Genomic DNA, 24,712 nt, shown 5'->3' with positions numbered 1-24,712 from the left:
CATGAGCTATCTTAAAAAGCTCAAGAAGAATCAAAGGGGATGATTAGATGATGTTATTAGTGTCAATTTCCTCATTTAGGCCATGGGGCGACATAGTATTTAAGGAATAAATCCAATAAGTTTCTTGTTTACAGAGGCGCTGAAATCTCTCAACAGCAGTGGGGGTTTCGGGTATGGCTTCAATCACCCACACTTGCAACAAGGAGGTATCTTGATGGTGATGTGTAGCAAAGTGACGTGCTACACTATATTTGGGGTTGGCTGCTTGGACAGCCCGCCTGTGTTCGCCAAATCTCGTACAAAGGGCTCTAATTGTTCGGCCAATATATAAAAGACCACAAGGACAAGAAATACAATAAATAACATATGTCGTAGAACAATTAAAAAAGGATTTCAGCGTGAATGTCTTTTTATTAGGTAATAAAAAGACATTCACGCTGAAATCCTTTTTTAATTGGTGCGACGACGGAACGCTGCGCCCCACAGTGGAACGCACGCCGCTTCCCATCTTCTCTACTGGCTTCCTGATCCCAGTGTGTGTAACATTCTCAGCATGTAGCTGCCCTGGACATGGATCCCTACAGATGATGACACTCGAGTGACTCCAGGCTTGCATCTCATTCATTGCCTATATTTATTCTCCTTTTGTGAGTAGCCATTTTATTGTTTTTTATTTATTTACTTATTAAATTACGGATCACTGCACTTAGATTGGCGCATCTTGTCTTTTTCTTTTTGATTCCTTCAGAAGTCTGCTTCTGCTTCAGGTGCTGCCGCCAAGTGACTCCTACAGCCACCATTATATACTTCAATTAGGACTTTCTTTGGACATTAGCCCTCATCTCTTTCTAGATGGACTTTATTTGATAATAACTTTATACACCTCTTTTATTTTTGTATGCTTTATTGGATCATGCGCCATATACCATTTTCTTTACAAGTTGATCATAATGAGCTAGTATGCTGTGCATACTAGCTCATTATGACTTTATCTTACAGGGTATTTAAAAAAAGAAAGGAAAAGGTTTACTTCCTCTTTAAGGTGATACTAAATAAAACACACTGTTTAATTTTCATTGCCCCTTCTATTTCTGTATGTAGCGCCCCCTTACTTTCAGTATGGGCACTACGCTAAAGTTAGTGGGGAATGGGAGAGTTACTTTGCTCCCATTCAAAATTTGCTAAAATTGGGACTTCTGGGCCAGATTCACCAAAGAGATACGACAGCGTTTCTCCTGATACACCGTCGTATCTCTGTTTCTATCTATGCGACTGATTCATAGAATCAGTTACGCATAGATAGCCAGAAGATCCGACAGGTGTAATTGTTTTACACTGTCGGATCTTAGTATGCAGTACCGCGGCCGCCGCTGGGGGGAGTTTGCGTCGTAAACCAGCGTCGGGTATGCAAATTAGGAGTTACGGCGATCCACGAAGATTTTTCCCGTCGTTACGGCGTCGCAAGTGTTAGATTTCCGTCGCAAAGATAGTGCACCTTTAACATGGTGTAAAAGTACTCCACCATGTTAAAGTATGCCTGTCTTTCCCACGTCGCTTTTGAATTTTTTTTACATCTTTTATTTTTCCCGGTGACTTACTGGGTGCCCAGTTCAATTGAGAGGATCCCAGGCTGGGTGCCGTTCGATTGGGGAGTGGGCTTGAGGAGAACCCGGAGGCAGGTTGTCCAACAGGGCTTGAACGAACCAATCTGGGATCTGGTGACCAGAATGCTGACAGGTACGTTTTGATGTCATCCGGTGACCTTTGTTGAAATCTACTGGGAGGATTCGCTCCATTTATCCATCTAGCTCACCTAAAGTAATTGGCCTGTGGCAGAGGCCCTAGAGCCAGGTCTGTGAGAGAGATCTGTTCCTCCCAGCAAATCCTAAGTGACACTTCGGCTGCCAGTCTTGTAGAGGGGTCTGTCTGGGGGCACTTTACCCACTCCAACTAGAGTGGCGACGAATGACAATTTGGTACTCTATTGAGCAAGTACTGCTCAATTAATATCCGGGCCTGACACTGCAATGTTCTCCTTTTTCTTCATCAACCTGCTCTTCCCACTTACTGTTGATGTTGGCCGTGTTTGGCCTGGAATAAAGCATTGGAAAATCCTTTATTCACTGTCTGGACCTTCGCTCACTGCTTTGTTCTCCAACTGCACCCATACGCAGGGCTGGACTGGGACAAAAATTTGGCCCTGGACTTCATCCAGACTGTCCCACTTTGACAGGTCTCTCTAATAGCGGCCGGACAACTCCTGCCCCCCCCCCCCCCCCCCCGGCCACCCAAGCCACCTCTCCCCCTTCACTAGCCACTAGCCATTCTACTTCATTAGAGTAGAACGGCTGGTACTGGTACTCTTATAGGCAGTACCAGTGGGGAAGCTAGACATTATTTCACCCGGGGCAAAGAATCAGTTCGGTACCCCCCCCTTTTGGGACAAGATTAGGCAGAAGTGAGAAACTCCCAGGCCATAGCTGTTGAGTCAGCTGTCTATCCCCTCCCCCATGCTCCTCTGTCGTCCCCCCCTGCTCCTCTGGTCCCCCCAGGTGAGCGCTGCGGGGAGGGAGAGGAGGTGAGCGCTGCGGGGAGGGAGAGACAGAGGAGCGGAGGGGGGCGTCAGTCCGCTGTCACTGAAGCCGGCCCACTGAGCCATCGGCCCACCAGGAAACTCCCTGTAGTCCCAATGGCCAGTCCATCCCTGCCCATATGCCACATTAAGGTAACTCAATATGCCAATCCCAATAACAAATCAGCGGCTCCTGCGGGGGTAGCGCTACATGTATATGGATGATAGCAATGTAATAAAAAAAAATTTAAATCTAAGTACCTATTTCTTAATCTATATACAGCTGTTACATGACCCAGCTATTTCCCAGCCTGCCTGCATGGAAATATAAGCAGGAGAAGCTGCTGGTCACATAAAAAAAAAAAAAAAACAGCATTTGGAATACTGAGTAAAAATAAATAATATCAATAAACTGTTTGAAATTGGCATACAAATATATATTTGAAATAAAATCATTATTATTTTGTGAAAATAACATGATGTGTGCAGGTTTCTGTTGTGTCACACCCCTCCATCCTGTGTCTTAGAAAATGAGGGAGGTGAAGCCTTTATCAATCAAGATGTAATAGCCCACCCCCATTGTGTTTAGCTGGTTAGTAGGCAAAGAGGAGGAGGGTGGGAGTGAGCTGTCATTTACCAGTGTGTACACGCCCACACGTGTGACTCTATAGTCACATGGGCTACTCAGATGTGATAGGGAGGAAATGCTCAGCATTGAAACTCACTGAAAGGTGAGCATGTGCACAGTTGTCACCAGAGCTGCAAAATCCATAGCTGAATTGGGAACATGAACAGAAGGTGGAGATAGAGAGCAGCAGGATTAACCAGTGTTTTTTGCAGATTACAGAAAACAAATCTCAAAGTGACTAGTAGGAGTAGGAACAGCATGTAATACAGCATTCCCGCCCGTCGTACATCATATGATGTCCTTGAATTTGAGCGGTGATATCTGAATGATGCCTGCAGTTACAGACATTATTCCGATATCTTCTTTTTCAGCCAGCGATTCCCTTCACCTTAAAGCGGTGGTTCCCCTAAAAATAAAATTTTGACATCGCATTTAGCAAATAAATTACAGTTAGAATCGGCTTGTTTTATTTAAAAAATACCTCCGTACGTATCGTTTCCTATATTCGGTCCCACCGCCACTTCCGGGTACGATGCAGGCGGTGGGCGTTCCTAATTGATTGACAGGCATCCGAACGACGCATCCATCGCGTCATGAGATGCCGAAAAAAGCCGAACGTCGGTGCGGCTCTATACGGCGCATGCGCACCGACGTTCGGCTTTTTTCGGCATCTCGTGACGCGATGGATGCGTCGTTCGGATGCCTGTCAATCAATTAGGAACTCCCATCGTACCCGGAAGTGGCGGTGGGACCGAATATAGGAAACGATACGTACGGAGGTATTTTTTAAATAAAACAAGCCGATTCTAACTGTAATTTATTTGCTAAATGCGATGTCAAAATTTTATTTTTAGGGGAACCACCGCTTTAAGAACAATCATAGTGGCTATTCAGCCGCTTGATTATTCTTACGGGTGGCGAGAGGGGACGTCCTCCCTCCCCCCGCCGCCCTCCGGTGCTTCTCTGGGCTTGCGCTTGCCATCGCCGAACCTGGAGAAGGGATCTGCCGGCCCTGGATGCTGACCATAGATATTTCCGGCGGATCAGATGTTCGGGCGTGATGTTATGACATCACGCCTGGCCTCTGCATTCGAAAAAATGGCAGGCTGGAAAGCTGAGGTTATTATTTTTTTGTTGATTTCAGGCTTCCCCGCCTAGAGGTGAGATGTGGGGACTTATTGACCTCATATCTCGCTGTAAAGAGGACCTGTCATGCATATTCCTATTACAAGGGATGTTTACATTCCTTGTAATAGGAATAAAAGTGATAAAAAAAATGTAAAAAAAAAGTGTCAAGCTAGAAAAATATAAGAAAAATTAACAATAATTTTTTTTTTTTTTTTAAAGTGCCCCTGTCCCCATGTGCTCGCATGCAGAAGCGAATGCATACGAAAGTCGCGCCTACATATGTAAACGATGTTCAAATCACACATGTGAGGTATCGCCACGAATGTTAGAGCGAGAGCAATAATCTAGCCCTAGACCTCATCTGTAACTCAAAACATGTAACCAGTAAAACATTTTAAAACGTCTCCTATGGGGATTTTCAAGTACCAAAGTTTGGCACCATTCCACGAGCGTGTGCTATTTTGAGGAGTGACATGTTAGATATCTATTTACTCTGCGTAACATCATCTATGCCAAAAAAAATATTTTTTATTTTTTATGCATTAACCACTACAGACCCGCGCTATAGCCGAATGACGGCTTCAGCGCGGATCTGAATATCCAACAGGCCGTCAATTGACGGCCGCCCCTTTGGGCGTTCCCAGCGCGCGCTCCAGAGCGCGCTGCGGGGAAACTCTGTGTTGGCCGTGTCACTTGGACACAGCCAATCACAGATCGCCGCGAACGGCCAATCAGAGTGGCCATTTGCGATGCGATCTGTGCGGCCAATGAGAGATGATCTCATATGTAAACATATGAGATCATCTCTCATTGCCGGCTCACACAGAGACAGCGGTGCTGTCTCTGCAGAGGAGACCGATCTGTGTCTCTTGTACATAGGGACACAGATCGGTCACCTCCCCCAGTCACCCCCCTTCCCCCACAGTTAGAACACTAAGCAGTATACACATTTAACCCCTTCCTCACCCCCTAGTGTTAACCCCTTCAATGCCAGTCACATTTATACAGTAATTAGTGCATATTTATAGCACTGATCGCAGTATAAATGTGAATGGCGCCAAAAATGTTTCAAAAGTGTCCGATGTGTCCGCCATAACGTCGCAGTCCCAATAAAAATCGCAGATCGCCGCCATTTCTAGTAAAAAAAAAAATAATAATTCTGTCCCATATATTGTAGGCGCTATAACTTTTGCTCAAACCAGACGCTTATTGCGATTTTTTTTTTTTTTACCAAAAATATGTAGAAGAATATTTATCGCCCTAAACTGAGAAAAAAAAAATGTGTTTTTTTTTTAAAATTGGGATATTTATTCTAGCAACAAGTAAAAAATATTGTATTTTTTTTCAAAATTGTCGCTCTTTTTTGTTTATAGCGCAAAAAATAAAAACCGCACAGGCGATCAAATACCACCAAAAGAAAGCTCTACTTGTGGGAAAAAAAGGACGTCAATTTTGTTTGGGAGCCATGTCGCACGACCGCGCAATTGTCAGTTAAAGCGACGCAGTGCCGGAAGCTGAAATTTCACCTGGGCAGGAGGGGGGTATATGTGCCCAGTAAGCAAGTAGTTAAACAGTTGATATTGTGTGAAAAAAAATATAACATTTTCATACGTGTATAGCAACGCATAACTGTGCAATTGTCATTCAAAGCTTGGCAGGGCTGACAGCTAAAAATTGCCCTGGGCAGGAGGGGGTGAAAGAGCTCAGTATTGAAGTGGTTAAACTTTACCAAGCACGTTATCTTTGACAAGTTTACTCTCTTCCTATCTCTTTCCTCTTCTTATATATTCTTGTATTCTTTTGTCTTAAATTACTTAGTTTCAGCTCTTTGCCATTTTATTGCTGTCATTCCATTGTCTCCTATAGCATATTCTCTCTCCCTCTCTACTGTGCTCGCTCCGAGTAGCATCACGTGACGCATGCGCATTGTGCTACGCGGAAGTGCGGCGAGATCCCGAGTGTGTCGGCAAAGGATCACATCTCGCGTCACTTCGTGAGACAGGGAGCGCATGCGCGGTGAGCACGGTGAGTTGTAGAGCGATGCTAGTACTTACTTAGTGTAGTTGGTGGTGGGCGGACAGGAGCTGGTGGTCGTTCACCGGGGATTTCTTTATGTGTGCCTGGCCTCTATATCAGGGGTCTCCAAAGTACGGCCCGCGGGCCACATCCGGCCCGCCAGGCCATTTATTACGGCCCGCAGCTGGAGTCCTTAGTCCTCCTGTCAGTTGTGGAACCTGCGCTGCATATTCACCCCGGCAATATGCAGCGCAGGTCCCGCAATCTCTCCCGGCGTCTCTCTGTCTTGGCTGCTGGGACCCCGGCATCCTAGCAGCCAATGAGGTGCTTTAATGCAGACCTGTTGCCACCTCCCGGGTCCCGCCTCCTGCCTCGCTGTTAACCAGCGTGTAATACCAGAGGGGTGGGGGTCGGGAGGTGCAGCAGGTCAGCACAGCCAGTGTAACGTCCGAGACGCGCTGGTATGAATCAAGTACACATGCAAGGAGGGGGGCTGTGATGGTTACACATGTGGGGGGTGAGTTGAATGGCTCTGGATGGGGACACAGAAATTGGAAGGGGGGAGCTAATGGCTCTTATGAGGACACAGACATCTGGGGGAGGGCTGATTGGGAGACAAACGTGTGTGTGTGTGGTGAGGGGGGGGGGGGGCCTGATGGCTCTGATGGAGACTCAAATGTGGGGGCTGATGGGGGATGCAGGGAGACTGATGAATGATGGGAACACAAAATGATGGGGAAAATGTTGGGGATACTGATGTAAGGGGAACACGGATGTTTGGGGAAAATGATGGGGACACAGATGTTTGGGGAACATGATGGGGACACGGATTTAAGGGGAACATGATGGGGACACAGATGTTTGGGGAACATGATGGGGACACGGATTTAAAGGGAACATGATGGGGACACAGATGTTTGGGGAACATGATGGGGACACAGATTTAAGGGGAACATGATGGGGACACGGATTTAAGGGGAACATGATGGGGACACGGATTTAAGGGGAACATGATGGGGACACGGATTTACGGGGAACATGATGGGGACACGGATTTAAGGGGAACATGATGGGGACACGGATTAAAGGGGAACATGATGGGGACACGGATTTAAGGGGAACATGATGGGGACACGGATTTAAGGGGAACATGATGGGGACACGGATTTAAGGGGAACATGATGGGGACACGGATTTAAGGGGAACATGATGGGGACACGGATTTAAGGGGAACATGATGGGGACACGGATTAAAGGGGAACATGATGGGGACACGGATTAAAGGGGAACATGATGGGGACACGGATTAAAGGGGAACATGATGGGGACACAGATGTTTGGGGAACATGATGGGGACACAGATGTTTGGGAAACATGATGGGGACACAGATGTTTGGGGAACATGATGGGGACACAGATGTTTGGGGAACATGATGGGGACACAGATGTTTGGGGAACATGATGGGGACACAGATGTTTGGGGAACATGATGGGGACACAGATGTTTGGGGAACATGATGGGGACACAGATGTTTGGGGAACATGATGGGGACACAGATGTTTGGGGAACATGATGGGGACACGGATTTAAGGGGAACATGATGGGGACACGGATTTAAGGGGAACATGATGGGGACACGGATTTAAGGGGAACATGATGGGGACACGGATTTAGGGGGAACATGATGGGGACACGGATTTAGGGGGAACATGATGGGGACACGGATTTAGGGGGAACATGATGGGGTCACGGATTTAGGGGGAACATGATGGGGACACGGATTTAGGGGGAACATGATGGGGACACGGATTTAGGGGGAACATGATGGGGACACGGATTTAAAGGGGAACATGATGGGGACATGGATGTTTGGAGAAAATGATGGCGACACAGATGTAAGGGGAACACGATGGGGAAACGCATGTAAAGCCTCATGCACACTGGAAGTTTAGCCCCACTGCATGATGCTCCAGCGTTTAGGTGCCAGCAAAGGATACAGGAGCACCATGCAGTCCTGCTGTCAGCAGTAAGTCAAATTATATTTCACTCTTTTACTGTGGATTTATTTATGAATGATTTTTCCGGCCCGCGAATATGTGTATAATATAGAATGTGGCCCTCGAAGTAAAAAGTTTGCAGACCCCTGCTCTATATGGTTGGCTGTCTGAGGTGAAGTGAAAGTGAGTGGAGTCCCCGCTTTCCCTTTGGCTAAGTGTGTGCACCAGGGAGAGCAGTGAGAGGTCACTGTGTCACGTGTGTACACCCAATCATGTGTATGCAGTACTACTGATGTCCTTGTATATAGTGATCTGTGATCACAATAAGTCCCCATTGCTGTGTATGTCAGCTTACAGAAAGCCTAAGGGCCCATTCACACCATAAACTGCGCGTTTTTGCTTGCGAGGTGACATGCATTTGACACGTTTGCGGTGCATTTTTCCCAAGCTTGCATCTCTTTGAAAGGGATTGTAAAGCTTTGATTATTTAAAGCGGAGCTCCACCCTAAAGTGGAACTCACGCTGGTCACATTTGACACCTTTCAGGGGGAGGGGGGTGCAGATACCTGTCTAAAGACAGGTATTTGCACCCACTTCCGGCCACACGCTACGGGCAAAAGACGGGTTTTTCTGACTTCCCGTCTGTCGCCCGTTGTGTGCTGGAACCACTCGGCTCCCAGCACACAGCGTGTGAGCCAATCGGGCGCAGCGCGACTCGTGCATGCGCCGTAGGGAACCGGGTAGTGAAGCCGGAGCGCTTCACTTCTTGGTCCCCTCACTGAGGATGGCGGGGGGAGCAGCATGGAGACGAGCGATTGCTCGTCCTCTGCTGTGTTTGGTCGCTGGACTCCAGGACAGGTAAGTGTCCTAATATTAAAAGTCATCAGCTGCAGTATTTGTAGCTGCTGGCTTTTAATATTTTTTTATACTGGCACATCCGCTTTAAATTAATAAAAAGAAATAACAAACATGTCATACTTACCTCCACTGTGCAGTTCGTTTTGCACAGAGTGGCCCCGATCCTCAACTTCTGGGGTCCCTCAGCGGCTCTCGTGGCTCCTCCCCACATCAGATAACCCCCTAGGTGAAGTGCTCTCCTGGGGGTTACCTTGCTGGCACGCTTACCGAGTCCATCATTTGGTGTCCGAATGTATGACTCGGCCCCCGCCGCCCACATCAATTGATTGACATAGGATGCATTAAGGCAGGGTTTGACAAATTTGCTTGGAATCTAGGAGCCAGCTAAAAAAGTTAGGAGCCAGAAACGCACCCATCCCGCCGATCTCGTGAGCACATACGTGAGTTGCACCTGCATATGTAAACGGTGTTCAAACCACACATGAGGTATTGCTGCGATTGGTAGAGCGAGAGTAATAATTCTAGCCCTAGACCTCCTCTGTAACTCAAAACATGCAACCTGTAGAATTTTTTAAACGTCGCCTATGGAGATTTTAAAGGGGAAAAATTTGTCGCCATTCCACGAGCGGATGCAATTTTGAAGCGTGACATGTTAGATGTCAATTTACTCGGCGTAACATTATCTTTCACAATATAAAAACAATTTGGGCTAACTTTACTCCTATTTTTTCATTAAAAAAGTGTATTTTTTACCAAAAAAGTGCACTTGTAAGACAGCTGCGCAAATACGGTGTGACAGAAAGTATTGCAACGACCGCCATTTTATTCTCTAGGGTGTTAGAATAAAAAATATATATAATGTTTGGGGGTTCTAATTAGAGGGAAGGAGATGGCGGCGCGCTCACAACCCACAGCTGGGCTCTTAAAGGGGACGTATATATACGTCCATGTGCCCAGCCGTGCCATTCTGCCGACGTATATCGCCGTGTGGCGGTCCTTAAGTGGTTAAAGGGGAATAGTGTTCATGCACTTTTGTCATACTGGAAAGGTGTGTTTCAGCATACCTCCCAATTTTCTGAAATGGGAACGAGGGACACCTATTAGCAAATTAATGTAGGCATAGGGCACGCCCCCTGCCACGCCCCTGATGGGTTTTACTTCCTCTTTTTCCCCTGCAAAGTAAAAGCATAATGGGCTAGTATACATCACACCATTATGTTGCGCTTAACTGCAAATGAAGCACGCAATGTCCATGTCCATCTTCACTCCTCTTCCTTCCGGGGGGGTCGTGGACTCCGGCTCTGTGACTGTCCGGATTTGGGTGACGTCCCTCCTAGGGCATGCGCGCGGGAGCCGACAGTCAGGGGCGGGCCCTTTAGAAAAGGGACAATCATGCCCATTCTTCAGTGTGCATGCCTTGATGACGTCAGTGCAAGCGTTTATGGTAAATATCTCCTAAACCATGCAAGTTTAGGAGATGTTTTAAATACCTTATTATAGGCTTACCTGTAGGGAAATGTGTGTAAGGAGAATTATACAAAATAAAAAGATTTGATTAAACCCACAAGTGATTTTTTTTACCACTGCTGTTCCTTTATATTGGCTTTTAGAATTTACAACTGCAGCAATTTAGAAATTGGCTGAAAGGTTTAGCACTGGGAAACACTTTTTGATGGATAAGTAGTGCATTTTATATACAACTATGCAGATCAGACCAAAATGGGGAGGACAGAGGGACTGTCCCTCAAAATCAGGGACAGTTGGGAGGTATAGTTTCAGTATGGCAAAGGTGCACCAGTGTGAAAATACCCTCGGGACTGTGTAGGTAACTTTTCAGGTTAGTCTCTGCGAGGCCCCATTCACACCTTAGCGTTTTATCGCTTGAAGCACCAAAACCGCTGTCTGTTTGGATCAGATAGCAGCGGGTGTCAGCGGATATGTCACCATTGGCATCCGCCTAATTTATAGGAGTGAATTGAGGCTCTGCTTAGGCCCGCCTGAAAAACTAACACAGGTTTTCGATTAGGTCCGCCTGTCAAAGGGACCTTAAAAATGCAGTATACAAATGCTGAAAAACGCACATACAAACGCACGACACTCGGGTATGAGCGCAATGAAAAAAAAAACCAACGTAGCTCTCTCCACAAGTGTGAACCAGCCCTTACACTATCTGAAATGAAAAAAAAAAAAAGTTCTCCCCTTTAGTTCCACTTTAAAGTGGAGGTTCCCCCTAAAAAAAATTCTAACAATACATTCAGAAGACTGATTACACTGCGTGTAGGCTGGGTTTTTTTTTTTTTCGTACATACCTCGTTATCGCCGTTTCATCCCTCGGCTTCCGGGTATGATTCTTGCTGGACCCAGTTGATTGACGTTCCTCCGACCGGCGCATACTGCGCGTCACGACTTTCCGACAGAAGCCGAACGTCATTGCGCAGGCGTATAGAGTCGGCTCTATACGGCGCCTGCGCAGCGACGTTCGGCTTCTTTCGGAACGTGGTGACATCAAGTATGCGTCGGTCGGAGGAACGTCAATCAACTAGGAACGCCCAGCCCCACAAGAATCATACACGGAAGCCGAGGGATGAAACGGAGATATCGAGGTATGTACGAAATAAACAAAAAAAAACCAGCCTACCCGCAGTGTAATCAGTCTTCTGAATGTATTGTTAGAATTTTTTTTTTTTTTAGGGGGAACCTCCACTTTAAGAGCTTGTTTAAACCAGCAGCTGCGTTGGAACGCAACCACTGGTGTGCAGCGTGAAGGCAGTGGTACTGATGTGCATAACACTATATATATATATATAATTTTTTTTTTTTTTTTTTTTTTTTTTCTATCTATAATTTTATTTTATTGTGCATACTTTATTAAAATGTCACAAGGTGGTATTTTCTAAAATGGGCCCTAATTTAACTAAACCAAATGCAGGTAATAGCATTGTGTGAATTCTACTATTTAAAACCATTCCATGCATTTATAGGTGTTCAGAAATTTACTATAAGCACATGTATGTCACTAACAGTGTGAATGAAGCTTGAGCGCTTGCCCAGTATACTGAAATCACTGTAAAGCAGGGGTGTCCTAACTTTTTTCAAAGAGGGCCAGATTCGATGACGTGAACATGCGTGAGGGCCGACCATTTTGCCTGACGTTCTTTTAAGCATTAAAAATTAAATCCAAATGAACTAATATTACATACAGGAGAATCTCCTGTTTACTCTTTAATACAAAGTCCTGACTCCTATGATAGACAGAACAGTCGTCCAATGGCAGCCCAAGAGACAGGACTTCCTGTTACAGAGGCCGCCGAGTAAACAGGAGATTCTCCTGTATGTAACCTGACGGCACTCAGCAATAAATATGGTTTATATCTTTTGCGCCCCCCCCCAACGAATCCCAGAGTGCGGCACGGCGCTCTGGGATTCGTTGGGAGCCACAAAAGATATATATATCCAAATTACCAATGGGGCCATATTAAACCAGAACAAGGGCCACAATTGGCCCACAGGCTGGACTTTGGCCATGCCTGCTGTAAAGGGAATGGTGCCAATACATCACAAATGACAAATTGCACTGTTTGCTTTTTTTTCCAACTTTATTAAAATGTCACAAAGCAACATTTCATTAATCTTTATTCACTGCTGCGGGTTGCGTAGCTGCGTATGTCACAAAATAAAAAATAAAAATGTGCAGCATGTCCTACTTTTTCCCCATTTCACTGTACTACAGTACAGTGGTGTGAATTGGGATATAAGGCAGATTGATCTATCTATGCATTGGGACTGTGTTTGGCAAGCCTGCGCAGTGCAGCTCAACGCTTATGGTGTGAATGAGCTCTTATCAGATCTCCAATGTTCATGTACACTTTCAGTACAACAGTTTTTAAAACTGTTTAAAAAGTTTTTTTCTGTTTTGCAAATTGTGCTGCAATTCATATGTACCGTTTAATGTCCTTCCAGGAAGGAGTCAGTTCACAAATTGTTGTGCACTGACTTTTTTTTTTGCAGGAAAGTGTATTTACACTTTATCCTGGAGTGGTGGCAACTACGGTATGTAAAAGTAATGTAAGCATAGTGAGCTTTCCGCTTGCCACAACAGCTCATTAAATATTATGCTTATATTTTTTAATTGACACCCACTGTATTTGCTATATTGTTTGATACGCAAAAAGGATTACACTGGCATTATGGAAGTTGTATGCACCATAGACTTTGCAGTAGCTGTGACTGTAAATATAAACAATGGGTCTGTGACAGTTAATTGGTCTTGTGGGAGGCAGGGCATCGATAAGACAGGAAGTGTGTCTCCTGCAGTGCCCTTCTATAAAAATTCAGAGGCACACAGTGGTGAGGGGGAAAACTTTTAAGTCTTCCACCCAAAACCGAAGGAGGGTCAGATGGGACTGAAAAAGATGAGGCTTGAGTTCTTCTTTAAAGCCCAAGTGTAGCTAAAAGAAAAAAAAGAGAAAAAAATCAGCCCAAGGGACATCAGTAGGATCTATCACTTGCGCCGATTCCTCTTCTGTTAGTCTAAATCCTCTTCTTTCCTGGTCCCCCCCAAGCTTGCTCTTGACTGAGAAATGTCTCTCTGCTCCAGTGTGACAGCGCTTGGTGCCTGAAAGACCAGGCTCCATCACTGTCATACCTGGAAGTTCTGAAAGCTTTTCTTTAGGGCTGCAACTAACGATTATTATCATAACCGATTAGTTGGCCGATTATTGTTTCGATTAATCGACTAATCGGATAATCTTAAAGTGTGGTGTACAATTTAGTTAAATATGTAAAAAAAAAATAAAAAAAAAAAGGCAATTTATTCTTAAATATCCATATGCAGTGGTAAATATAAATAACCAACTACAGTAATTGCCTTCTATTACCTCCACTTTCTCTGGGTTCAGATGCTGATCTTCCCTGCACAGAGTCTTTAAAGTTTTTTTTTTTTTAAACAAACTTGTTATACTTACCTGCTCTGTGTAATGGTTTTGTACAGGGCAGCCAGATCCTCCACTTCTGGGGTCCCTCACCAATGCTTCTGGCTCCTCCTGCCTTCAGAGTGCCTCAATAGCAAGCTGCAAAGTATAGTATAGAGCGCTCGCTATAACAAGGTTAAAAAAAAAACACTTCTGCCTTTTAGAACCACTCACTTTCTGCCCAGGACTACATGTCCCATGAGGCATTGCTCCTCATACTTGCACATTCACAAATTCTCAGGCACTTAGTGACATGTATGGATGGTGTACTGAGCTGTATGTGTGCTGCACTGTATTTCCTGATATGTAAACAAATAATGTATTCTATATGCAGGCCAACTAATCAACTGGCCGATTAATCGATTATGAAATTAGTTGACAACTATTTTCATAATCGATTAGTTGTTTCAGCCCTACTTTTCTTTGCTCCTGTTATCTACATGTAGCTATGGGAAAAGAAATGTGGATATGTGGTTGTGTGAAAATGGAAAGTAAAATAAGTGCATGTAATGTGTCCTTAGGTGTAGAAATCTGAGATAGTCAAACTTGCGCATAACCACCAACTTTTACACCCATCAACTGCATAGGATTTATATTTGTGATGAACGGATTCTTGACAAAACAGGTCCATACATTGTAAATTCACATTGCCGCGCTTATAGTGAGAACCAAAAATGTATATAGGTGTGAGCCTATGTCTTAAGAAATCTTAAAGTAAAAAAAATCTTGTGTAATCCAATGCTTTCAACACCCAAGTGCACTGTCACCTCCAATTAAGGGGATTCTTATTGGAATCTTTGGACCCTTTGTATATAATGAGTCAAATAGGCATGTAAATGAAATCTCTTTGGCAGGGGATCCAATTCAAACACCGTCTCCGGGGGGGGGGGGGGGGGGGTGTCTAATATCACCTCCAAGTCTCCAGACAAGATCCGCTCATTACCCCATCCAGTGGCCCGGAGTAGTTCACCATTCCTCAGTCTTCCCTCCTCTGTCTATGAGCACACCTTGTGTACAGTGTCGTCCCGCTCCTCTGATCACAGGATAGGAGCACGAAATGGAGGCTGTGGTGCAGAAATTATAAAATATCACCAAAAGAAAACTCTGTTTGTGGCAAATAAAGGACATCAATTTTGTTTGGGTACAACGTTGCATGACCGCGCAATTGTCAGTTAAGGGAGTAAATCCTGATTTAAATCGCTAGTAAAAAGGCTTCATTTAAATCCACTTGATTAAACCATACGTTTTAAAGAGCAACTGTCATCTCTGTCCCGCAGCGGCTCCTCCTCTGACCCGCTGTTAACTCACCAACAGTCCCATTCACAAAATAAAGGTTTCCTATTTAGAATAATAAGCTGTCAGGCTAGTAAAACAGCGATATCAGAACCAATTTTAGGTTAATCACACATAATTTAACTAATCAAATTATTTTATTTTATTAAAACAATAACATTGCCTGTGCATGTTATCTCAGCTTGCGGAGGTTGGATTCATTGAATGAGTTTACCAAAAATTTTAATATTGCAGAATATTCAGCCTCATGCTACATAACTAAGCTCCATTTCATGCTGAATAGACTAAATTATTAATGTATCTTAAATAGAAAACTATCTTTAGATAGATTTTTACTCCAAAAGCATTTTATTAAAATAAACCTGATAAAAACTGATTTAAATATAAAAAAATAGAATTAAATAAAAAAAAATAGTCATCATCGATTTTTATCCACCCTGATCCACACTACTCCCAATTTTAGGTGACGATTCAATGCTTCGTTATACAATCTGGCAATTTGGTCTGCTGTGAAATATGCAGAAATATCCAGTGCCTTGGCTTATTGGTTTTACGAAAGTTTAAAGGAGGACCAACAATGGTATAAAGTGCTCTGAGGTGGCATAGAATTTATATCTAACAGCTGAATTCCAGTGCTATAGATAAGTAATCTAATTGTGATAATTTTATTGATTCATACTGCTATAGCATTTTTATTTTTATTTGTATTTCCTGATAGGATATTTATTTTTACCATGTCATCGATCAAGTGTGTAATGCAGTCTGCGGGGACTTTAAGACACTGTGCCTACAGCTTTTGCACCAGAAGGACAATCAGCCTGTTTTCTGGTTCACCTACTACTACTCATTGGAGCAAAGTCGTTTCAGATGCTGAGAAAATTGTGGGTTATCCAACTTCTTTTATGAGTCTCCGGTGTCTTTTGAGTGATGAATTGAGCAATATAGCCATGCAAGTCAGAAAGCTGGTTGGAACAAAACATCCTTTACTGAATACCGCCAGGTACTGTATAGCATGTATAACCTGTATACGTCATGCTTTATAGCACTCTAAAAAGTTGTATGGTAGCTGCATAAATTATGCTTATACATAGAGGTCGACCGATATATCAGCCGATTTTTGGCACTTTTTAATTAATCGGCATCGGCCAATTGTTTTAAAAAAAAAAGCTTATTTACTTCAGCGCGACTTGCATTGACTTCTATGTTACAGAAGTCATTTGCAAGTTGCCTTAACATATAATGTGCCCATCAGAGTGCCCCTAACGTGTGTGCACCTTGCTGCCTGATCAAGGGGAGTGTAGAGGTGGGTGGGGCCCCATATGCAGAAAGGGGTGACATTTCGAAGGTAGGGACACATGCAGGAGGCATGTACAGTGGATTTAAAAAGTCTAGTTTCTGTGATGTAAAAAAATAGACAAAGATAAATCATTTCAAAACTTTTTCCACCTTTAATGTGACCTATAAATTTCCACAACTCAGTTGAAAAACAACCTAAAATCTTTTAGGGGGATGGGGGGGGGAGTAAAACTTAAAAACTAAAATAATGTGGTTGCATAAGTGGTGCACACCCTCTTATTACTGGGTAGGTAGCTGTGTTCAGAATTAAGTAATCACATTCAAATTCAGTACGCACCTGCCATCATTTATTTGCCTCTGATTAACCCCAAATAAAGTTAAGCTGTTCTAGTAGGTCTTTCCTGAAATTTTCTTTCTCGCGTCCTACTGCAAAAGCCATGGTCCGCAGAGAGCTTGCAAAACATCAGAGGGATCTACTTGTTAAAAGGTATCAGTCAGGTGAAGGGTACAAAATAATTTCCAAGGCATTAAATATACCATGGAACACAGTCTTCATCAAGTGGAGAAAATATAGCACAACAATGACATTACCCAGAACTGGACGTCCCTCCAAAATTGATGAGAAGAAAACTGGTCAGGGAGGCTGCCAAGAGAACTACAGCAACATTAAAGGAGCTGCTGGAATATCTGACAAGTACTGGCTGTGTGGTACATGTGACAACAATCTCCTGTATTCTTTATATGTCTGGCCTATGGGGTAGAGTGGCAAGATGGAAGCCTTTCCTTACAAAGAAAAACTTCCAAGACTGGCAAAATTTTGCAAAAACACATCTGAAGTCTCCCAAAAGCATGTGGGAAAATGTGTTATGGTCTGATAAAACCAAGGTTGAACTTTGTGGCAATAATTCCAAAAGAAATGTTTGGCGCAAAAACAATACTGCACATCACCAAAAGAATGTGGGATTTGGAAATAACGGAGAAATGGACTTTAAAGGCACTTATAAAATTTTACAAAGTTTTTAATGGTTCACATAGATACATATGTATACAATACATTTTTAATAAAACATACAAAGTTGTAAAAAGGACCTCTAATTGAAGTTTGTTCTTCTAGAAACTCCTGAAGAAGCGACTTTTACGTTGGCGAAACATGTTAAGCCGTTTTACATCATCAAGGACTTTTTTGGAAATACCTAAGAGAAAATACTCTATCTCGGCGAGGGCTTTGTTTTTAAAATGTCTCATACAGCCCCGCAGGAAGTATATAACGGGTACTCCCCCTGGGCGAACCCATATGTCCTTTTTACAACTTTGTATGTTTTATTAAAAATTTATTGTATACATATGTATCTATGTGAACCATTAAAAACGTTGTAAAATTTTATACGTGCCTTTTAAAGTCCATTTTTCCGTTATTTCCAAATTCCACTAACTTACTAGGATTTGGCACATTCGTATTTAGGGTGTTTGATTACCATCCTAGGGCATTGTAATCAACCTTAATCTCATCACCAAAAGGACACCATACCCACAATGAAGCATGGTGGTGGCAGCATCATGCTTTGGGGCTGTTTTTCTTCAGCTGGAACAGGGGCCTTAAGCCTTGCACACACAGTACGATTGTTGGAAGGCGATTGTCTGTTGACAGACTGTTGTGAAAAGGAGCGTACTAATAGTAAGAATTTGTGACAATTGTTGTCCAATTTTCGGCCAACAAATGTTGGATGATAGGCTAGTAAATTTTCGTCGGACAATGGCTCCACGTCTGATTTTCGTATGGCCAGTACATAAATCCGTCACACAAGTCGAAAGTACAAACATGCATGCTCGGAATCAATGCCCACCAAACACAAAATTAGCAGAAGGGGCCAAAAGGGTGGCGCTCAAGAGCTGAAATTCCTCGTAGTATGTCACTACGTTCATGTTTGTGGCACGATTAATATGCAAGATCCTAGGACACGCCCTTTCGACAAAAATCAGATGCTCGTTTGGCAAACAATCAAACTGTGTGTACGAGGCTTAAGTCAAGGTAGAGCGAATTATGACCACTTCCAAATACCAATTAATATTGGCACAAAATCTTCAGGCTTCTGTTAGAAAGCTGAACATAAAGAGGAGCTTCATCTTTAAGCATGGCAATGACCCAAAGCATACATCCAAATCAACAAAACAATGGCTTCACCAGAAGACTAAAGTTTTGGAATGGGCCAGCCAGAGCCCAGACCTGAATCTGACTGATAATCACAGGAAGATGCCCTCGCAATTTGGCAGATTGTTTTTGCAAAGAAGAGTGGGCAAAGACTGAGTGCTGTAATAAAATCAAACGGTGCTTCAGCAAAGTATTCGTTTAACCCTCCTAGCGGTATTCCCGAGTCTGACTCGGGGTGAGATTTTTATACCAAAAGCGGTAACCCCGAGTCAGACTCGGGCTTGCCTCGCTGCAGCAGCAGACAAAGTTACTTACCTTGTCCCTGGATCCAGCAATGCCACCGCGCTGTGAGCGCACACAGTGTCCTCCTGTGCCGCCGATCTCCGTTCCCTGCGACGTTACAACGCACGGGAGCGGAGAACGGCGCCAAATTCAAAAACGTAAACAAACACATTACATACAGTATACTGTAATCTTATAGATTACAGTACTGTATGTAAAGAATACACACCCCCCTTGTCCCTAGTGGTCTGCCCAGTGTCCTACATGTTCTTTTATATAATAAAAACTGTTCTTTCTGCCTGCAAACTGTAGATTGTCCATAGCAACCAAAAGTGTCCCTTTATGTCAAAAATGATTTTAGAGCAGCTATAAAACAGCGATAATCAATTATAATCACTTGCAGAATTGTGCGATAGCGATTTGTGGGGAAATTCGTCATAAAAAAATAAAAGTAATGACAGCGACAATTCTGCAACTGAGCAAATTTCAGTGATTTAGAGTTGATTACATTATTGAATAATTTTTATTATAATTATATTATTACTTGTTATAATTATTTATAATTATTTATTATATTATAATTTATAATTTTATTTTTAAAAAAAATTCATACCTGGGATAACTACTAGACTCTTGTTTGGTCAGATTTAAGTGAGTTATTCCTAAGAATTACAGGCCTACAGTATAAAACGCCAAATTTCCTTGCAAATAATGGTACCGCTTTCAGCACCTTTTTTCTGAAATAATCATACCGCCAGGGAGGTTAAGGGTCTGCACACGTATGCAACCATATTATTTTAGTTTTGTATTTTTATTTCCCTCCACCTAAAAGATTTCAGTTTGTTGTTCAACTGAGTTGTACAGTTTATAGGTCACATTAAAGGTGGAAAAAGTTCTGAAATTATTTATCTTTGTCTCATTTTTTTTTCTCCACAGAAACCTGACATTTTACCAGGGGTGTGTAGACTTTTTATATCCACTGTATATACATAAAGATTAATATAGTATGCCATTGGTTTAAAAATTATGTTTGGGTTTACATCAACTTTAACTCTTATGCCACGTACAGACGGTCATTTTTTGTGATGAAATAAAACGACGTTTTATATCATGAAACAAAACAACGTTTTTGAAATTTCAATTTTAAAAAACGACGTTGCCTACACACCATCGTTTTTTCAAAATGTTCTAGCAAAGCGCGGTTACGTTCAGCACTCTTTTCCATTGAAGCTCGCTTCATACCTTGCTTCTGAGCATGCGCGGGTGTAAAAACGTCGTTTTAAACGTCGTTTTAGCTACACACAGTGATTTTTTATGACACAAAAACGACACAAAAAATTGAAGCATGCTCAAATTTTTTTGTCGTTTTTCATAAAACATAAAACAACGTTTTCCCCCACACACAGTCATTTTAAATGACGTTTTTAAAAACGTCGTTTTTTTTCATCACAAAAAACGACCGTCTGTACGCAGCATTACAATTTTGTCCACATAAATCTTGTTTTCCCCTTACTTTGTTCATGATTTCTTTCTTTGCCTTGTGCACAACCTGAGGACATTTTAAATACATTTCCTTTGGACATATGTGCTCCAGTGGTGGTTTTACATCGCATTTTTACTATGGTAACTACAATGGGATACACCATTGCTTTGTTCATTAGGAAAGTGGCTTATACTGCAACCCATGAGCAGGCAGGAAAGGATCACAATGCTGCTACTGAATTAAGAAAGCATTTGCCCCCAAAAAATAGACGTGCCAGTGTATACACCTTGATGATAGGATTACCAGGTGTGAATTACCTGAAAGCAGGAATATTGAAAAAACAATGTCATCAAGGAACACTGGGTTCAAGGGGGAATTCTGCAGGAAATTGCACCATTTCCTTATGTGATGCCATTCTCTGCCACATTCCGTTACTTGCCCTGCACCAAGATTATTTAAACTTGAGATAGCAGGAGGTGCTTTAATGGTAGGAAGGACCTGGACTTTTTAAGTGTTTTGCATTTGAGTTCATTTTTAGACCGACCAGTATATTTGAACTTTACAGAAGCTTGTGAGTAATGGCAATGTGAGTTGCATCTGGAATCTGCAGCTGGCAGATCTATAGCAATAGGGTGATTAGTAAATTTGCATTTTTTTGTCTGAAACTTCCGTACAACAAACAAAAAAAAAAATTGAACATAACAAAATGATAAATTGCTTAAAACGTGGTCGTTATCTGTTTGATTTTACCTAGTATTTACAATTATTCCAACAATTGCCCTGTTTAAATATATTCACAAACTACAATAAATGTAGCCCTGTGACCCATTGCTTTAGCCATTTTGTTTGGTTAATGAATCAAATCGACATCAGATGACAGGTCCGTGTTGCCATGGTGACAGAAATGTAGAATGGATTTTCTTTTCCTTTAAATTACAATGAATTTGTTTCCCTTGCTACTTACACAGTGTGCTTGTTCGTGGCTTTCCAGACAATTAATCCCTTCAGAGCTTATACATTCAACTATGCTGTTCGCAGATCTCAACGCCAGGAGCTTTAAGATTATGTGCAAACACCATAGTCCAAGTGGATGAACGTGAATTCCTGATGAAGCTGAATATAGGTGAACTTGATTCACTGTACATGAGTAAAATGTAGTTTCTTTATCGTACATCACGGGACACAGAGAAGCATAGTAATTACTATGTGGGTTATAGAGAGTACCTTCAGGTGTGGACACTGGCACGCCCTTAAGGCAAGAAGTTCCCTCCCCTATATAACCCCTCCCATACCGGGAGTACCTCAGTTTTTTGCCAGTGTCTAAGGTGTTGGTCACGAGTGAACATGTGCTCCAAGGAGCTCCACTGGAGGGATCCATATTGGATGTAAAAAGCCTCCATGAAATCCGGATCCGTCCAAAGTGCTTCTGAGCCAAAGTGGACGGTACCCGGGCCCCGGTTAAGAAGAACGGGGTTTGGCCTGTAATGCTTCTCTTTGAGAGCTGGATCCTGGTTATTCAGTACTTTGGTCAATTTCCTAATACCAAAAGTTTACTGACGGGGTGCGATATGGGTCCAGGGGTGTGGTGTTCCTGTCCATGGACCCCGGTCCCTGAAGGTCTATAGACGCTGCTCTCCGTGATGGGTGAAGATTGGACTGTCTGTTTTTGCAGAGTCCTGCAGCGTTGGATCAGGTAAGTGAAGGTGCTTCAGGACTTGGTCCTAGGAGTAACCTTCCTTTATTTGAGCCATTATGTTTGCCTAAAGCTATCTGTCTGTGCTTCTCCTATATGGTCCTGTGTGTTGTGGGGAGGAGGGGTATCTCTAGTCAGGTAGTTAGCCCCTCCTGTGCAGGTTAAAGCAGAAAAAAGTTGTCCAAAATGTTTGGCTTCACTTGGCTTACCTGGTCCTCACATGGAGCTGTGGTGTTCCATCCTCATGCATGAGCGCGTAGCGTCATGCACGCGCGACATTGATGTGTCTTAGGCGCACGCGCACAAATGAATTTTTTGTACGCTGCTTCAGTGCGCACGAATGTGTGCGGCGTGCTCCGTGAGATGCGTGTGACGACATGTGCGCGCGTGCGGCTACGTGTGCGCGCGTAGCCTCGTGGTGCACGCCTAACAGCGGCGCGCGCATATGCGCGCAGGGGGTCTATCTCAGCTGTTCTCTATGAGACTTGAGATTACAGGACAGAGCAGGTCAGGTGATTACACCTAGTCCTTATATGCTCCAGTCCACCTAACTGGTTCTGGCTGACGGTGGACACAGAGATCTTGTGCACATACTTTCAGTATTTAGTACTGGTGGTGGACAGTGACATCTGCTTAAGGCGCATAGTGGGCTCTGCACCTTGCCAACCATCAAATAGCAGCGTCAGTGCTGGTCTATAGGTTCGCAAGTAGTTGCAACTATTGTGAGTACCTCAGCTTTATCATGGCTAAAGGCTCAGGGACTAGAAGCAAAAAAGCAAAGGGATCGCCATCTGGCTCAGAGGATCTCGGGCATGCTCCTGTGGCTGCTTCCTCTCCTGAAAAATTGAAGGAGGCCCAGGGTGAACCATCAGGGCTGTCAGATGCCTGTTCTGCCCTTGTCCCACCTGCTCCAGTTTTTGTGACACAGGAGGCTCTGGCCTCAGCTATGGGGGGTCTGGAGCAGAAATTAGCGACCTTGATTGCATCCTCTCTCTCAAGGGAAAAACGCACAAGGTCCCCCTCTCCCTCTGAGGAGTCCCTCGATTTGGGGCATGCATCCTCAGAAGAGGTTGATTTACCCTCTGGAGATCTGGCAGAAGGTCAGCTGGAAGTAGTGGACTCTGAGGATTCCACTTTGGGAGAACCCTTTTCGGCGTTGCAATCCGAAAAATTGTTGGTCCAGTCCCTCACTGAGATGGTCCGTTCGGCCTTCAAGTTGCCACTTTCAGAGCCAGCTTCAAGTGCAGTCTCGTCTTTAGGCTCCTTAAAAGCTCCTCAAGCTAATTATTCCTTCCCGGTTCACCCCCTGCTGGAAGGGCTTATCTACAAGGATTGGGAACATCCAGATAGATATTTTCTTCCTCCTAAGAAGTTTTCGGTTTTATACCCCATGGAGGAACAATTCACTAAAAAATGGGGCATCCCCAAGGTTGACGCAGCTGTGTCCTGCGTAAACAAATCTTTGACCTGTCCAGTAGACAACGTTCTGGTATTCAAAGATCCAACAGACAAGAGATTAGAGACTTTATTAAAAACCTCTTTTGCTTCGGCGAGAGGAATAACCCAGCCTGCAATTGCGGCTATTGGGATTTGCCAGGCCTTGAAAGACCAGTTTAAAGGGGTCTTAAAGGAATTGCCGGCACAACAGGCCCAGAATTTGGCTGAGTTTCCCAGAGCATTATGTTTTGCCATAGATGCTATTAAGGACTCCATTCAGCAGTCCTCACGTCTCACTCTCTCGCTAGTTCATATGCGCAGGTTACTCTGGCTGAAGAACTGGTCTGCTGAAGCCCCGTGTAAAAAATTACTGGCAGGGTTTCCCTTTCATGGAGAGCGTTTGTTTGGGGAAGATCTGGATGCTTATATTCAGAAAATTTCCAGTGGCAAAAGTACACTGTTGCCAGTAAAGAAAAGGTTTAGGGGTTCCCCCTCCTTTAAGAGATCCTCCTCTCCTATCCCTAGTACTTCCGGTACCAGGCATTTCCGACGGCCTCCTGGACGATTCAATGCAGGTGGAAAGCCACAGGGCCAGCCTCAGGCTTCCAAAAAGCCTTGGAACCGTAAGCCACAGGCCAAGCCAGCAACTAAGTCAGCATTATGAAGGTTCTCCCCCACTCAGCCGGGTGGGGGGAAGGCTTCAGCTGTTTGCGGAGGCTTGGCTAGACAGGATCCAAGACAGGTGGGTCCTCTCTACGGTCTCCGGGGGCTACAAGCTGGAGTTGAGCGAATTTCCTCCACCGCGCTTCTTAACCTCGAACGTCCCAAAGGACCTCGGCAAAAGAAGGTCCTTAGCATCGGCCTTAGATCATCTGTTATCCCAAGGGGTAATCAGAGAACTGCCAGTGG

At 43.7% G+C, this 24,712-nt stretch overlaps 1 protein-coding gene across 2 annotated transcripts in view; it reads left to right on the top strand.

Moving 5' to 3' along the window:
- The first annotated feature begins 6,254 nt into the window (after positions 1–6,254).
- PDSS2 (decaprenyl diphosphate synthase subunit 2) overlaps positions 6,255–24,712 on the top strand; it is a 235,226-nt gene continuing 216,768 nt past the window's right edge. The window contains exons 1-3 of one of the 2 annotated variants that reach the window (XM_040350192.1): positions 6,392–6,453; positions 8,492–8,525; positions 16,182–16,463. In XM_040350192.1, coding sequence (XP_040206126.1) covers positions 16,198–16,463 — 266 coding nt within the window. In that variant the 5' untranslated portion in view covers positions 6,392–6,453; positions 8,492–8,525; positions 16,182–16,197. Of the gene's footprint in view, positions 6,354–6,391; positions 6,454–8,491; positions 8,526–16,181; positions 16,464–24,712 lie in introns of those variants that run through there. The other variant, XM_040350191.1, reaches the window with a different exon arrangement.

Source organism: Rana temporaria, chromosome 4 (assembly GCF_905171775.1).
Source record: "Rana temporaria chromosome 4, aRanTem1.1, whole genome shotgun sequence".
In the NCBI taxonomy this organism is placed as follows: Eukaryota; Metazoa; Chordata; class Amphibia; order Anura; family Ranidae; genus Rana; species Rana temporaria.
Note: the sequence above shows the minus strand (reverse complement) of the source record. Positions and strands in the feature narration are given on the sequence as shown.